This window comes from Cimex lectularius, unplaced genomic scaffold, assembly GCF_000648675.2.
Source record: "Cimex lectularius strain Harlan isolate CLEC.00 unplaced genomic scaffold, Clec_2.1 scaffold8, whole genome shotgun sequence".
Classification (NCBI taxonomy): domain Eukaryota; kingdom Metazoa; phylum Arthropoda; class Insecta; order Hemiptera; family Cimicidae; genus Cimex; species Cimex lectularius.
Window position 1 is genome coordinate 786954 of NW_019392656.1, and position 16806 is coordinate 803759.

Sequence of the window (16806 nt, forward strand, 5' to 3'; positions counted from 1 at the left end):
GCTAAAGCTGATGAAACCCATAAAAGAGATACGGCTCAGAAAATAACACAATGAAGATGGCGAAAAGCTCATTGACAAAACCAGCGAAAACAGATCAGGATGATCAAAATAAGGTTCACCCTCTCTTAGACCTCAACCACACCAGCGAATTTTAAAGCCAATTTTTCTAACAGTAACATCTAACAAAACTGCGATTAAAATGCAATGAATAATAGCAGACAACAGTGTTCTGTCCTTTATTGCTCATTGGAACTTGAAAATGACGAACTTAAAAGCACAGAACCCATTGCGATTGTGGTGGGAGTGGTCGAAGGGGGGTCGCTGGAGTTAGGGGCATGCCAAATTTCCAATATCTCCAGTTGTCAGTTGCATTTCGCGGTTTCCTTCGCAAAGCCGTCCACCTTAAACCTCTTCGACCAAGACGTAAAAACAAGTTAGTACTTAATATAAGCACAAGTATATCTAGTTAGAAAAAGTATTTTTTAAACGAAACATTTATGACAGTGAACACGCTAGTTGCATCAATCACTCTCAATTTTCTACATCGTGACTCACCCAATTCATAAATATACAGATATATTTATGTATTTTATATATATACATATACAAATATACATAAACATACAAAAGATTTTACCATATATTTTTGTTTAAGTTACGATTTTGCTGGTTGACGACTGCGATGGCAAGTCTGTGTCTTTTCCATTCTTTATTCCCAAGACAAGTTTTTGCGTAAAAAGTAATTAAACTATTAAGCACTACATGACTTTTGTCTAAAAAATGTAACTTTCACTGACTGAAACTACTTATTAAGTAAGATGTTTAAATTATAATGATCAGCTACTGCAAAAACTAGACTGCAGACAACCAGACAAAAAAAGAATTTTAAAGCTAAAAATCATTGAAATGGTAAGGTGTCTTGTCCTATTCTTGACTCCAATGTATTAAATACAACACATACACATCCCAATTATACGCACAATACTACAAAACAGAGAGAGAAAGAGAGAGAGAGAATTGTACAAAATAGCAGTAAATCGTGCGAAAAAGATTGAAATTACAGTCTACAATACGCATGAAAATACTTTTGGCAGAGTAGCTAAATTTTTTTTTGATTACATTTTATTATATGAAATAGAGATGTACAGGATTATTCAACAGCATACACATAACTACATTCGTTTATAAATTGATACGTTTTTCCCCCCTTTAGCCTCCCTTGCCTTCGTACTGTCGTAGATCTAGCCATTCTACTAATTAATAAGTTGGAAAAAAGAAAATCTGAACAATACAACAACAAATAAACATCAACACTTTAACAAAAAAAGGCAAAAATATGTGCTTGCATTAAATTTTAATTTTTATACCATGCAACTTAATGTTAAATATTTAAAAACACTGCAATAACTAACTGGAATCTACCAATAACGTGTACACGAAATAATTACAAATAGTTAGTGCAAACATATTCTTAGGGGGAAATGAACCAAAACATAACTCTAATTTGATTAATACAATAAATACACATGGAACCTTTAAGCACAAACAGTACAAAACACAATATACTACAAACACTCAGAAAATTTTACGAAGTAGGAGTATAACCATAAAAAAAAGGTTGTTATTACAGAGTACAATTCCCTTGAAAATACATACAACACATACACATCCATACCAACGCATAAATACTACAAAAAACAAAAGTCAACCGAGAGAAAGAGAGAGAGAGAGAGAGAGAGAGAGAGAGAGAAAGAGAGAGAGAGAGAGAGTAAGTGAGTAAATGAATGAATGAATCAGTGAGAGAGAAAATTTGACGAAATAGAAGTAAAATTATAAAAAAGTTTGAGATTACAGAGTAAAATTACCATGAAAATAAATACAACACATACACACACAAATCAAAAATACTACGAAGCACAAAAGTCAACAGAGAGAGAGAGAGAGAGAGAGAGTGAGTAGAGAATGAAAATAAGTTAATGAATGAATGAGAGAGTGTGGGTGAGAGGGTGAGTGAGTAAGTGAGTGAATGAATGAATGTGTGAGGTAGAAAATATTACGAAATAGAAGTAAAATCATTAAAATGGTTGATATTACAGAGTAAAATTACCTTGAAAATAAATACAACACACACAAATCACAAATAAAACGAAGCACAAAAGTCAACAGAGAAAGAGAGAGAGAGAGAGAGAGAGAGAGAGAGAGAGAGAGAGAGAGAGAGAGGGGGGAGGAAAAGAGAAAGAGTGAGAGGGAGCGAGTGAGTGAGTGAGTGACTGTGAGAGAGTGACTGTGAGAGAGAGAGAGGGAGTGAGTGGAGAATGGAAGTAAGTGAATGAATGAGTGAGTGAGTGTGTGTGTGCGCGCGCGTGTGTGCGTGCGTGTGTGCGTGCGTGCGTGCGAGACTGAGTGAGTGAGTGAATGAATGAGTGAGAGAGAAAATTTTCCAAAATAGTAGAAAATTATAAAAAAATTTGAGATTACAGAGTAAAATTACCATGAAAATAAATACAATACATACACATCCAAACACACAAAAATCACAAATACAACGAAGCACAAAAGTCAACAGAGAGGGTAAGAGAGAGGAGCGAGAGAGAGAGAGAGAGAGAGAGAGAGAGAGAGAGAGAGAGAGAGAGAGAGAGAGTGGGTGTGTGAGGGAGAGGGATAATTTTACGAAATAGAAATAAAATCGTAAAAGTTGTTATTTAATCTTAAAAGTTTTTGCACGAAGTAATTGTAAAAAGTTCAACTTTATTCTTAGGGTAAGATGAACCAAAAGCCAAACTTGTATTACATGCAATACATACCTGACGCGGAGGCCGAGTGGTATTTTTGTTAGAACGTCCGACTCGTATTTGTCACGCTAGCGGTTCTGGGTTCGAATCCCGATGGTTCCCAGGGTTTTTAATTGATAATGGTGGTACGAAGTTTGTATTGTAATGTGGTTTGACCCTTTGACACGTGAAGTCCTCCTGTACAACTACTTTACTTTTACAACATACACAACATAGAACTAAACATTAAATTTTTGGCAAATCAGTCAATAGGTTTTTCCAACTTAATTTTTTAATTGAATTCCCAGTCTTTACTGAAAATTTTCTGTTGAGTTATTAAAATACTTTGATAAACTTAGTACCAACTCAAAAAATCATTGTACTATATTTAAGCTTTTATTTAATTAAAGATGAATAAATTGAAGGGAATAATAGACGTTATGACCTGTCTGAAAGATCTAAATATAAGACTACAAAATAACTTATAAAAAATTGATCCCTTCATGTTGACTTATCAGATTGACAAATTCGCTGTCAGATCATCCGCGGCCACCTTGGTTGATCCGTATGACCTCGCGGTTACACCTAGAAATTATTTTTCGTTCAATTTTATGCGCTCCCGTTTCGAGAGATTTGATATTATAGTAATTTATTAGGGTTTTTCTTATAGCTTAGATGTATTTTTAAGCTTCCAAGTACACGTAACATCTTTGAACTATTTTGATAGATCTAAATCAATAAGCCAAACTTTAAAATTTAAGGGGGATTTGTCATTGGACAACAATAACAAACTATTTATTTTCTTGTTTCCCGACTTATTTTATGAGCAAACGATGATAATCGTTTTATTAAGGCTTCCGGGAAAATTTAGTGTCCACTATAAAAGCGTTTACATTTAGAAAAAGGCACATTTTTCATTCCTAGTGTCCATACTAGGAAACCCCTTACGACCTAGAGAGTGACAGGCCGAATGTCATTAAATTTTATGTACCCAGAGCCCTTAAGTAAACAAATAAAACTGCTTGTGAACCACCCCGAATAATCGTTAATTAATTTAAAAGCTTGCTATTTTAAAGGTCAATCGTCCAGAAGCGTACAGGCCGGCCGATGTTTGGAAATGATTTTATTATTATTTGTATTTATAACATTATAATATATATAAGTTATATATATAAAAGTTCTATTCATTCGTAGACTAGGCTTTGCAGATCTGAACGAAAAAATCGAAAAGAATGTGAAGACCTTCCAACCCCGTTGCAATTGGTGAGTTGTTGACATAATAGAGATAAATAAAGAAACTGCTATTAACTAGTAAGCAGTATTAGTCAAAATTGTTAAAGATGTGCTAGTCAGCATTATTTTCCTAAGAAAATTCTCATAATAATCTTCATTTACCTCAATATTCTCATCATTCAGAAACGTCAATACCGTGATCTCTCAGTAATCCGAAATAATAACTCCAGGGGGTATTCGGATTACTGAAAAATTCGGATTACAAAGGGTGTCAGATAGATTACACCGTACAAAAAACAATTTTGACACAACACTATATTATTATTGCATACATAAATCATAAACCTATTATGATACATATATCAGCTTTCCTTAAAAAATCATTTTTATTTAATTTGCACTGATGTACAAAATTAACGCACCACCCATAAATTTTAATGTATTTAGGTTTATTCATATTTTGCACAGCAAAAATAAATTTGGTAATAAAAATAAGACATTTAAAAAGAAAATGTTTATTACCTAATTCTAAAAAAATATGTGTAAATAACAAATAAAGTAAAATAATAATAAAAATAAATTAATCTTTATGTAAGGTAATGGTTGAAATGAAAAAGCTAGTGTCACAAGCGGGATTCGAACCGACGACCTTCGGCTCTATACGCCGATGCTCTCTTCGAAGTCACGATAGCTCCAGTAGTTACAGCAGCGGCGTATTGAGCCGAAGGTCGTGGGTTCGAATCCCGCTCGTGACACTAGCTTTTTCATTTCAACCAATACCAATATGTCGTGTATTCAGGATTCGATTCTCGGCGACAGATGAAATGGCCACGGAGAGCTTTAGTGAAGATATACTTCGTTTTACTTATTAAATCCATAATATTTCGTGGTCCGATTGACCGAATAACTTCTTTCAAATAATTAATCTTTATGTAAGGTGTTGGTTGAAAGTCACGATAGCTCAAGTGGTAGAGCAGCGGCGTATTTAGCGGAAGGTCGTGGGTTCGAATCCCGCTCGTAACACTAACTTTTTCACTAACAACACTAAAGACAACGTAACACTAAAGATGAATTAATTGGAAGTGTATTTAACATTTTCTCCATTGCTTCTTCCTCTTTTTCAGTCATTTTTAAGCAGTAGGTAATATACTTAACATAAGAAAAATGTAGTGATCTGACATTCCATTTGTAGTAGTGAAGGGAGGCGAGGGATTCACTGAACAAAAGAAATTCTGACACTCTCTCATTCTCTCTCTCTCTCTCTCTCTCTCTCTCTCTCTCTCTCTCTCTCTCTCTTTCTCTCTCTCTCCTTACCTGCTCCCAAATCATGTTTCATTTGTTTCTTTTAAAATTTTTACTTCTTGATTTTTTTCCAGTTCGGTTTACTTGGATGTTCAGAGTACCGAGTTGGGATTAACGAGAGAGCACGTATATAAAATTTATTATATAAGACATAATAATAAAATTATCGGTAAAATATCGAAATTAAACTTTAAACATTTAATAAACACAGATATGTTGAAAAAAAATCCAGGATAGGTGTGAAGACCTTGCGCTAAACTGACCTATTCCCTATTATATACTAGTTCTCTATTTTTGAATTTTTTATGATTTATTTAGACTAATTTATATAAACTGAATCGTCATATTTTTTATTTTCCAAATTGCTTATTTTTACTCGGACCAAGTGGACACACATAATAGCGTTTGTTTTTTATAAAGAATGTGCACAAACCAAAATTCAAGGCTTAATACTTATTGACTTTATAAGTTTGATACTGAATGCCGTTTAATAAAACGACCAGTTCAAACAGATCAAAACAAACAAACCACAAAGGGTGACCATCAAACCACTCAATTCTGGCAGTAGAACAACCCTTTACAAAAACTGAAAATGCAAAACGGCTGTTAAGGTTTATTACATTCTTACACGGAATCTTTAACATGAGTGAAAATCAATTTCGCCTTCAATTAGCTTTTATTCTCTAGTTAATGGAGTTTGTTTAGAAAGCTGTCGATAAAAACCGTACCATTTCATCGGATATTTTTCTTTTCAGTCGAAGATGTCAGCCGAAGCGTGGAATACAACTCAAGAAATACAGGACCTGAAGGACAACATCGACGATCTCTTTTTACTGGTCAACGCAATATTCGTTTCCTGTGAGTATCTATATTTTTTTGTAAGTATCAATAATAGGAACAATGCCGTCATTTATATCATTACCCACCAAAAAATATAGTTTCAAAATATATCTTAAATATCAAATTTATCCGATAAAAATATTCTTGCGTGTACAAAATTTGTAGTTTCTTTATCAGGTTCGTTGCCCTAGTATGAAACCACTTCAATTAATTGATCTATTTAATTAGTTTAATATACATTTATCTCATAAGCTTTCAAGCTCTTGCACTAGTTAGCAACATACAAAGGAGCAAATTTTATTTTCTTTAAAAAAAAATTCTCTGCTGTAAAGAAGTTGCCGTTACCCCAATTTTAGAAAATATTGAAAATTTTCAACTCTAAAACCAGTTTTTTTTCTGGAATAGCGTGATGTCTCCAATTTAGTTGGTTAACAGTACATTTTCGTTGCAAGACGTCAATACCCGCCGGTCGAGTTGCGAATTCCGTTTTGCCCAGTTTGTCCAGAAAAATAAATTTAAAAAAAATAAAAACTGGGCATGCAAAGTGGTTCATTACCATTAGGGGCAGCTCAATTTGAGTTCCGGGAACAAATTATTCTTATTGAGGGTATAGGATTTCCTTCCATTATCGAGGATGGCTATTACCGTCATGCAAAAAGGAGACGCTCGAGGTTAATTTGAAGAGGTATTTTTCATTATTTTATACAAATATGAAAACTCCTTTTTTTTTAAACAATGAACCGTTTAAAAAATGAATTGCTCTACAGTCCTTCGGGTAAAGTACATGGTGGTAATGACTCTTTCCAGCTCTAATTAGCCTGTGTACTCAGTATGGTCAATTTTTCTTTTTTTAACCATTTAAAAATAATCAGATAAATACAGGTTCAATCTAATTATTCCTTTGTGATTTCAGTTATGCAAGCTGGTTTCGCTTGTCTCGAAGCTGGGGCTGTAAGAAACAAAAACGCCACTAACATCTTGATGAAGAACCTTCTCGATCTATGCAAGTATTTTAATTTTTTATATATATNTATGGCTGCAAATAGAAATCTTGGTAGTATGATCGCGGTGTATATCCATTTGGCCACCCATGGTTTAATACCCCATGTTCTACCAACGATTCTCCTACACTGCACCATGGATATAGTACCTCTCCTATGTATATTTTTGATGTGGCCTTTCCAATCAAGTTTCCTATCTAGAGTTATCCCTAGGAATTTGATTGAATCCTTTAATTTTAATTATTCGCATAAAAGATAGTGTCTGTTTTTCTCAATTAACATCAATGGAAGTTTTATGAATTATTCGGCAACCCTGGCAGGACGGCCATATACCCTCGTCTTCTCTTAATTCCCAATGGTCGTATAACTCTCGCACGTCCACTTTGCTAAGGTCCAGAAAGACACAAATTCAAAAAGTTCAAATTTTAGTTTTATTTATAACCAAATACCGCTTTTTGGTCGTGGATGGAGCTGAAGACATAATAGTTGCAGATTCTCTTCATTAGACGTCAGGTTCGTCCGTGTGTCCGTGTTTCCTAGTCACTTGAGATAAAAATCCTTCGATCAGTTAATTTGACCTGGGTCTTTGACGTCTGACTTAATTCGGCAAAAGTTGTTTAAAAATAAAGGGGGCCTTTAGCTCGCGATGCTATGTTTAGTTGCTTCGTTCATGTTTAATCATCCTGGCTTCAGTGAAGGTATTGGTTATTTTGACTTCTGATTGGAGGTATTTAGACTATGTTTCAATCACCTTTTCCTCAAGGTTCTTGGATGCGCAAATTTTTTAATTTTGTAGATAATGTGCTGGATTTCTAAATTTCATATTATCTTTTTTCTTATTTGACCATATTGGCGAAGAGCTTATCAAAGAATGAAGAATAACTACATGTTATGTTACCTTTTTTATCCGACAGCTTGGTCATTTCAGCCCCTAGCGCATGCGAAATATTACAACACACATTCAATATGCATTCACCCAAATAAATACATTCACACCTATATACATTGTATTCATTCTATTTGGTAGATGGAGTACTCATTATTCCTCCATCGACCTGCATACATAACAAATAATCTAATTGGGGTCGATGGGGTACTTTTATAAATATTCTTCCATCGACCCGATGCTATTCCACCATCAGCCCCTCCCCATTCACTCTAATAAATACACTCACTCATACAAAACAAATATTGTGAAAGCTATAGCAATAAAAAATTCCAAATCCCCATAGAAAAGGACCCTAAAACTCGCTACGTGTCCGAGAACGATTCTTAAATCCGGCGGCATGCCTTCACGCTCCCTGTATGGAGCCAATGCATGACACGCCTCTATTATGTGGAACCTTTCTCTGCCTAAGGGGCACCTGCGCGGGTTTTGGCCCAAAAGCAGGTGTCCGTGGGTCAACAGTTTTTTTTTTTTCGTAATACTAAAATAATTTTGCCTGTTTGTTTTGCAATAATTTTCTACTAGTTTGCCCTTTTGATGTCTCTTGTTGTGTGATGATGATTTTAAGAAGTTGTTTCATTATTTTTTTGTATTTATAACAAAGATTCTCCCTAAAAACTACAATTTGATGTTATGTTGTCTTTGGGCTTTTGTTTGGAAGGTTTGGATGCGCTGGATGTTGGATGGCTTGGTAGAACCCCAAAATTACACTCCGTATGTCCAAAGTGGTCGCAGTAAAAGCTTGTATGAGGTTTGTCTAGTGTTTTTGGTCCTAAAAGTCTCCGTAATTCTACAAGTCTTCTGTCAAGTTGTGTGCTTTGCGGATAGCAATGACTTTTTCTCTATGTGAACGCACACTGAGTAAGTTTGTAAGTCAGCAGTATAAATGATATAAAGGATAGGACCAAGGATGCTCCCTTGCGGGTCGCCGGCTTATAATCAGTCTGACTTCCAAGATCTCGTTGCCTCACCTCAAGCCCGGGTGCTACCAAAACCCTTTTCTACATCAAGCAATACTCTTCATTGATTAGTTGAGATAATGTTGACAATTATGAAACTTTGTTGGATCGTGAAATGACGAGAACGGAAACCAAAATGAAGATTTTATGAGGAACTAGGATGGGTATTAAGTGCTTTAAAAGAAAATCATTCGAGGATTTTGGACATTTAAAAAAGAAGGCTGATCCTGTAAGAGGATTTGTAGTTGGGAGGTTTATGAGCTTAAGGAATGAGAAAAAGAACGGAATCAGAAGAAAGGGTTGCTCTGTTAAATTTCTACAGCTTGGAACGTGGAACCCAAATTTCTCCAATTGCGATTTGGTGTGTGTGTATTGGCACTTTTGGCTGATTTATTCACATTTGACAAAATAAGTTGAAATTTGGCGGATAAAATCCTGGTTGTGGAGTGTTTGACAAGAGCAAAATGTATGTGTTTGTTTTAATGGACAACCGATTTATTTTCGATTTCCTTCTTTACAACGGCTTATACCGGGTCATTGTCCCGCTGAGTTAGTAAACTATTTCCTCGTTTCTTTTCATCGCAAGGTGAATAAATTACGCCGCAACAAGGCGACTTTTCATCAATTCTAAACACCCCCATCCACCATGAAACCAAACACCCTCCCCCAAACCATTACATTAGCCCACCACTTTATACGTTTGCTAATTTCCTTGTCAAAAGCCTTTCCTGTCAAAACATGCTTAAATTTCATCTTTATTCTATCAAACGTGACAATTTTATTTTTGTACAAATAGTAAACCAATTATTGTACCTCTTAGCTGATTTTTTGGTTTTCTCGTCAGTATAAACTTTTACATTTTTGTCTTCTGATTGAGGTATTTCTTGAAAATCACAACCTCTAATAAATATCCTCATCCCACGAGGAATTCAACAACAACCAGTATAAAAGAAGTCATTTCAACTTTTAAATTTTATTTTAAACGTCAGGGTCCGAATATGTTTTCGCCGTCCAACCAACTCGAAATAAATACTAAACCCTCCTATTTATTTTCCATTAATTAATCTTTAAGTAAGGTATTGGCCGAGATAAAAAAAAGTCAGTGCCACGAGCGGGATTCGAACCCACGACCTTCGGCTAAATACGTCGCTGCTCCACCACTTGAGCTATGGTATACCAGGCCTATTTAGCCGAAGGTCGTCGGTTCGAATCCCGCTTGTGGCACAGACTTTTTTTCTCGACCAGTACCTTACTTAAAAATTAATTAATTGAAAAGAATTTAATTGGTCAATCGGACCCCGAAACCTAATCGATCCTCCTATTTATTTTAAATTGAGTTACGATGTGAACTTTTTCCCCCTTTATCGGCGAATTAATGGAAACATCCATCGTTATTGTGACTTATGTGCTTTAGGGGTTCCCTGCTGAGATCCCGGCTACCAAGTTTTTCTCGACACTCTTGCAATTGAACGGTGTTTTTAGCAGACGATTTTTTTTCTCAATAAAATTCCCGTAGAAAATTGTCCTAAATGAATGCTGGATTAACTATTTTTCATGTGGCTTTGTGCTGGCCAGAGTGGTGGATATGAGTCTCCATAATTTTAGTGTGAAAAAGGATGTGGGGATGGTTCTTATTGAAGTATAGAAAGCTTTTGTGTTTGGCATAGAGGTCTCATATTTAAACACATATCATTTCAATTTCCTAACACAAGTAACTACGAGAATTCGTTTACAGATTAATGCCATAAGGTTTAAGAAGTTAAAATCTTGAGTCCCCCAAGGGTTTGTCCTTGGACCAACCTTATTTAACATCTTTATAAATGACCTTTGCAAGCTAAAAACTACAGCTGAACTGGCCCTCTTTGCTAATGGTACGGCCTTTATAAGAGAATTATCAGTAAATGTACATAGGTGTTTTAAATTTGAAAAAATTGAGACTCAGACCTAATGGTAGCAAGACAGACAATATGGTTTACTCAACGCAGACCACACAATGTCAATCATGTAAAAATAAATAACTCGCCAATACCATGGGCTAAAAATGTTAAATACATAGGAAAGTATCTGGATTCCAGACTTAATTTTAGTTACCTTATTTAAAAAATTTAAAAAAAAGCTCAAAACATGGACCATCAAGGAGCCTTTACTAAGTCTTTAATAAGCATTCAAGTATGGTTAGTAAAAATAAAAAACTTAATCACTTACGGTACTCCCATTGGGGAAATATGTCTAAATCCAAATTTGCTAAGCACCAGGTAATCCAAAATTCTCTAATAATTATTGGATGGTTTCCACATTGGACTCAGATAGACTATATGCATGTAACCCTAAATAAACCTAGCTTAACAACCTACATCTATAAATCAATTGTAAATTTTTACAATTCATGCCCCATCATTTTACAATAGCCCATTTATATACAATACAATCTTTTTATTTATAACAGGGACGACTTGAACTACTGTAAATACAAGCATAAAAGACTTGAGAACTTTGTGAAAAATAATAAAAGTATGTTAAAAGGAAATATATCTGCTAATGTGCCTGGTTTAACCAATTGCTGTGATAAGTAATGTTTAAATAGATGTCCTTATCTGTTAGTTCATTTTTTGTGTACAGCATGTACTCGAATATTATTATTGTCTTATTTTTTATTGAACTGTTGTATTATCAGTACCACCTTTATTGTTTTAATGCCTGAGGTTTTTTTTTTATATTTTACCCCAAAATTATTTTATGCATAATGTACATTTTAAGATAAAATGCTTCTTATATTTAATGCGGACTAGGTGAAAAAGGTGCAATAATGCCCTGGAGCCAACTGAATGCAGCTATGTAAGCAAATACAATAAATAAAAAATTATATGCAATAAAATTCATACATAAAAGTTATAGGACATTACCAGATTGCAATTATAGGATACAGGTCATAGTATTGCAATCAGCACAGGTAACTTAATAATTATTAAATTATCGAAAAAAAATTCATTACTTGTCTAGCTATTAGTAAGCATATCATTGTAATAGGTTAAACTTACTGTTGAAAATAAAGTTTAAAAAAAGGAATCAATAAGTGAAGTTATTTAATTGGTGCAGTCATAGGACAACAGGTTGAAGGTATCAGTAGTTAAATTTGCTGTCTCTAACTTTATCAACATACTTGAACTTCAGTCTAAGAAGAAAGAAGACAGCATGATCCAAAATTACTTGAAATCTGATCAAACAAAATTTCAAACTAACAAAAATCTAGAAGTTAATGAGAATTTAGAATAAGAACTAGAATAATGAGGACTATTTTTTAGAGTCGGGAAAAAATGAGCTGGGTACCACCTGAATAAAGCAAACTGCTGTATATATTATTCAACAAACAAAGTCTAAAAATTCTTATTGATACGGGCAAAACCATTTATTAACACTAAACTTGCCAAAACCTATTTCAACACAAAATTTAAAATTGAACCGTTCAGAATAAAAAACAGCTCATTGATCATCTTTTGATAAATACGGCACCATCATAAATTATTTAACTTTGGTAATATCTTTGTAAAATTCAATTTCTTCCATTTTCATGACTATTCTTCACACAACTGGAAGTTCACATAGATTTCAAAAACAGACTTACTAAGCCCACTCATCAGAAAATTAAAATTTTCTATCGTCAAATTCCAAATCAAACCGCAAATTCATAAGTGGAAACTCAGAAAAACTTGTAGAAATTCCCATAAAAAATGCAATTTGGCAAAAGCATTAATCCCACGCACAAAACTCGAAAACCTTGAAATATTAGAGTACTTTGCAAATGCAAAGAATTAAAAAGCAATGGAAAAAATTATGGATACTGATAAGAAGGAAAGTAAAGTAAAAATTAATCATCCAATTGCTGTAGAAAATCATAGAAAACTTCGAAATCTCACACACTACACCGATTGAAGGTCAAATGACAAAGCCTAAAGTTAATTTAATCCGAACCGAACATATAAATCCAAAAAAAAAGCAGCAATGAAAAAACGAGTTTAATGAATATTTGTTTACAATTGGTTGGTCTAATAAAACCAATTTTAATAAACAAATTTAATTTATAAAAAAAAAAATTACATACCATTCATTCACTTAGGGTGGTGTAATAGTTGAAATTCATACATCACTCTTCACACCTTTTATTTAACTAACCTAATTGAAGATCAATGGGAACTGATGATCTGCCATCGTTCCTCTCATATTACACATTCACTCTAATACTAAGTACATTCACTCATGAGGAAATACTAGACAAAATATCTACAAATGTATATGATTTATATAGATTAGAGTATGTCTATAAACTGTTTGCAAAACCACCTTCATTCGATAATTACCAATATTCTCCTCAAATGTCTCACATCTATGTATGTTATGTAGGCCAAATTAATGTTATAATACCCATTCTGTATAAGATTTTGCAACAGTTAATCAAGAGACTAAGATTTTTTTTTTTTTTTTACAAGCCAAAATATTGCACTATGTGCATTCCGATTAATTACATTAATTCATAGATTTAATTTAATCTAAAATGCTTAAATTTTCACAAATTTACAAAGGTATAATCACAACAATGCAAATAATATCAGAATTTTTTCCAGTTATATGTGGCATATTCTACTATTTGATCGGATATGCTCTTGCTTACGGGAATGGATCCCCATACTTGGGACTTACCACTTGGGCCGGAATAGGCTTACTTGAGTCAAGTTTGGCTTTCTGGTTCTTCCAGTTCGTTTTCGCAGCTACAGCAGCAACTATTATATCTGGTGCTGTTGCCGAAAGATGTAATTTTACTGCATACATAATCTACAGTGCAACAATATCAGGTAAAATATTGTTAAATTAAAGATATATAGATAAAGGAGGTAGACAAATGGAGAAACTAAATGAAAGGAGTGAGAGAGAAAGAGAGAGATTGAGAGAGAGTGAAATATAGATCTAGTTTTAAAAATGGATACCCAGAGATTAGGAAGATCTGGATACTAAAATGTCAAACTATATTTTATTAATTTTCAAATAATAGTTTATTGAATTTTTTCTTCTTACAAGGATTTGTCTACCCAGTTGTCAGTCATTGGACTTGGCATGACGAAGGCTGGTTGAAAATTAAAGGGTACAAGGATTTTGCTGGAAGTGGTGTGGTCCACGCTCTTGCTGGTGTGTGCTCATTCGTCGCAGCGTCTTTCATGGGGCCGAGAATCGGTAGATTTTCACACGGTAAAACTTATGACATCCCTGGCCATTCATTGCCGGTAATTAAAGATGTAATTACAAAAACATTCATTTTTGAATCATAACTTTTATTCTTTCAGATGGTCGGCACAGGAGCTCTTCTTCTGATCTCGGGGTTTTTAGCATTCAACGGCGGTTCACTCGGTCATGTCACACAACCAGGTGATAGTATGATCATTGCAAGAAGCATGCTTAGTACGATAATAGGAGGAAGTGGAGCAGCTACAGTCGCTCTCATTTTTGGTAGATGTCATTTAATTAATGAGAGTGATTGGCCTTTCAGTTTTGTCTTGAATGCCACTCTCGCTGGAATGGTAAACAAAAAATCCATGGAATAGTTTTTATGTTTTATTTATTTTATTTTATTTTTTATACATTTAAGGTAAGTGTATGTGGAGGGCCTGAAGCATACTCTACTTGGATAGCATTAGTCGTTGGTGGTATTGGTTGTCTGTGCTATCAGTGTATTCACAAGGTGGTCCTGTTGTTAAAAGGTATACTAGAGCTTTTTTTTCAAATTTAAAATATTATTGTTTTCAGTGAGTCAATTTTTTCCATATAGGATTTTTTTTCAATTTGACTCACTTTCAGTCGATGATCCATTGGATGCAGTCGCCGTTCATTTTGGCGCAGGTTGCTGGGGTGTTATTGCAAGGCCAATATTCTCCAAAGATGGACTTATATTCGGATTCACACACGATTCTTCTGTGGTATATATTAATATTTTTTATTTCAATTTTTACTGCTTATTTGATATTTATATAAATTTAAATAATGGCTATTATTATGTTTCTTCGTATGGAAATTAATTTATATTGTGATATATTGTGTTAAAGTCAGCAAGATGATGAACCCAAAGATTCATCTGATAATCTTGGTCTGCCCATTTTCATTGGTTTTGTCATGTTTTGTATGTTGCTTTTTGATATATTTTAAATTTGCAATGATCAGTCGGTGTTATTTCATCTCCTTCACACAAAACCAACAAGAACATGCAGACTGGGATGATCACACATTTTATGACCAGTTGAGAGAGGAGCAGAATTTTCAGCTATTTGTACTTTTTGTTGGTGTCATTTTTAAGTTGTTTGTTTAAAGGTTCAATATTTTATTACTTACTAAAAAGGTTACTTCTGATCATCATGGTCTGCCTATCATCTTCGGTTAAGATTGGTCGATGCTAAGGATCATTAAAGACCAGAGTACAGTCCTCTTTCTCTCTCACTCTCTCTCTCTCTCTCTCTCTCTCTCTCTCTCTCTCTCTCTTTCTCTCTTGTTTGCGTTTTCTACTAAATTGATAAATTATTATACTAAGATGAAATTTTTACAGCAATTACTCAATAACTTTGTGGGACTTTTTGCTATAATCAGTTGGTCAGCTATAACAAGCTGCATCCTTTTTGGAAGTCTCAAACTCTGTGGGAAACTTAGGGTTTCCGAACAAGAGGAAATTAAAGGTCATTAGATTGTCAATTAAATTTACAATTTAACTCAATTCTTTATGAAAACTGCCTTCTTTTAGGTCTTGACGTTTCCAAGCATGGCGAAGAGTCGTACCCAAAGTCTGCGTGGTGGACCAACGAATCGCCTCTCAACCAAAACGAAAGTATGTTAAACGTTAAATTATAAATTGTAGAAGGAGAAGGGGTAATGTTAATACTCGTTCTGTTGTTAAAATTATTTTTATTCTTTAGATGCATCTGGCTCCTATAGTGTAAGACTAAAAGAATATGATAACCATGCTTTCCAGATGGAAAGGAAAAACCATCACAAAAGTTGAATAATGAGTGAAGAGGAGTACAATTGTTTTAAAAATCAAAATTTACAATGAAGTAAATAATTATTATTGTAAATAGTGAATAAGCATTTTTTTAAACACAATAATAGATATAACGTTGCACATTCGCTTAAGCTGGTCTGATATTTATTTTTTTGTACATAATTTTTTTTAAGAATAAAAAGACTTGAGTAAAGTAAAATGTTTTGAAAACAACAATAATAGTAAACATTTACATAAATAATCAATTGAAATTTAATAATACTTCAGGACAACTATTATTTGTTACATATAATCACTTTTTTCTGTTAAAATCAAAACAACATAAATTTGAAAATTGCACATTTTATATAATACTGTAAAAATGTATATATATAATAAAATCCATACTATATGTATATGTGGAAAATATAAATAAATATTTTTTAAAAATTCGTTTCAGTAAAAAAGAAAAAAAGAAAACTGAACATTTCAAACCCATAAAATTTATTTTTTTAAACCTACATTTGATTTCACGTATTTAAACCCTCTTACTATAAGTTATATTCAAAAATATAAATAAAAGTGTCATTCAAAATAAATTAATATTAATAAATTAATTAATTTTCACTTGATTTGTGAAAAAAGGTAATTCAAATGTTAATGTACATTTTACAATTGTATAAACGCTAGTTATATTTCAGTGAATTTATTAGAAAGCATATATCACTGGATGCAATAGAAT

At 33.5% G+C, this 16806-nt stretch overlaps 1 protein-coding gene across 2 annotated transcripts; it reads left to right on the plus strand.

The window, feature by feature from the left end:
* The first annotated feature begins 345 nt into the window (after positions 1-345).
* Positions 346-16785, plus strand: LOC106669747 (putative ammonium transporter 1). 2 transcript variants are annotated; one of them, XM_014399435.2, is made up of 11 exons: positions 346-433; positions 6062-6164; positions 7060-7149; positions 13672-13899; positions 14123-14325; positions 14386-14619; positions 14688-14799; positions 14897-15015; positions 15636-15762; positions 15828-15911; positions 16000-16785. In XM_014399435.2, the coding sequence occupies exons 2-11, from the start codon at positions 6068-6070 to the stop codon at positions 16083-16085; spliced, it is 1380 nt and encodes a 459-aa protein (XP_014254921.1). In that variant the 5' UTR covers positions 346-433; positions 6062-6067; the 3' UTR covers positions 16086-16785. The 2 variants fall into 2 exon arrangements, with proteins under 2 accessions (XP_014254921.1, XP_024080506.1); XM_024224738.1 differs by lacking the exons at positions 346-433; positions 6062-6164; positions 7060-7149 and adding an exon at positions 11817-11887.
* The last annotated feature ends 21 nt before the right edge of the window (positions 16786-16806 follow it).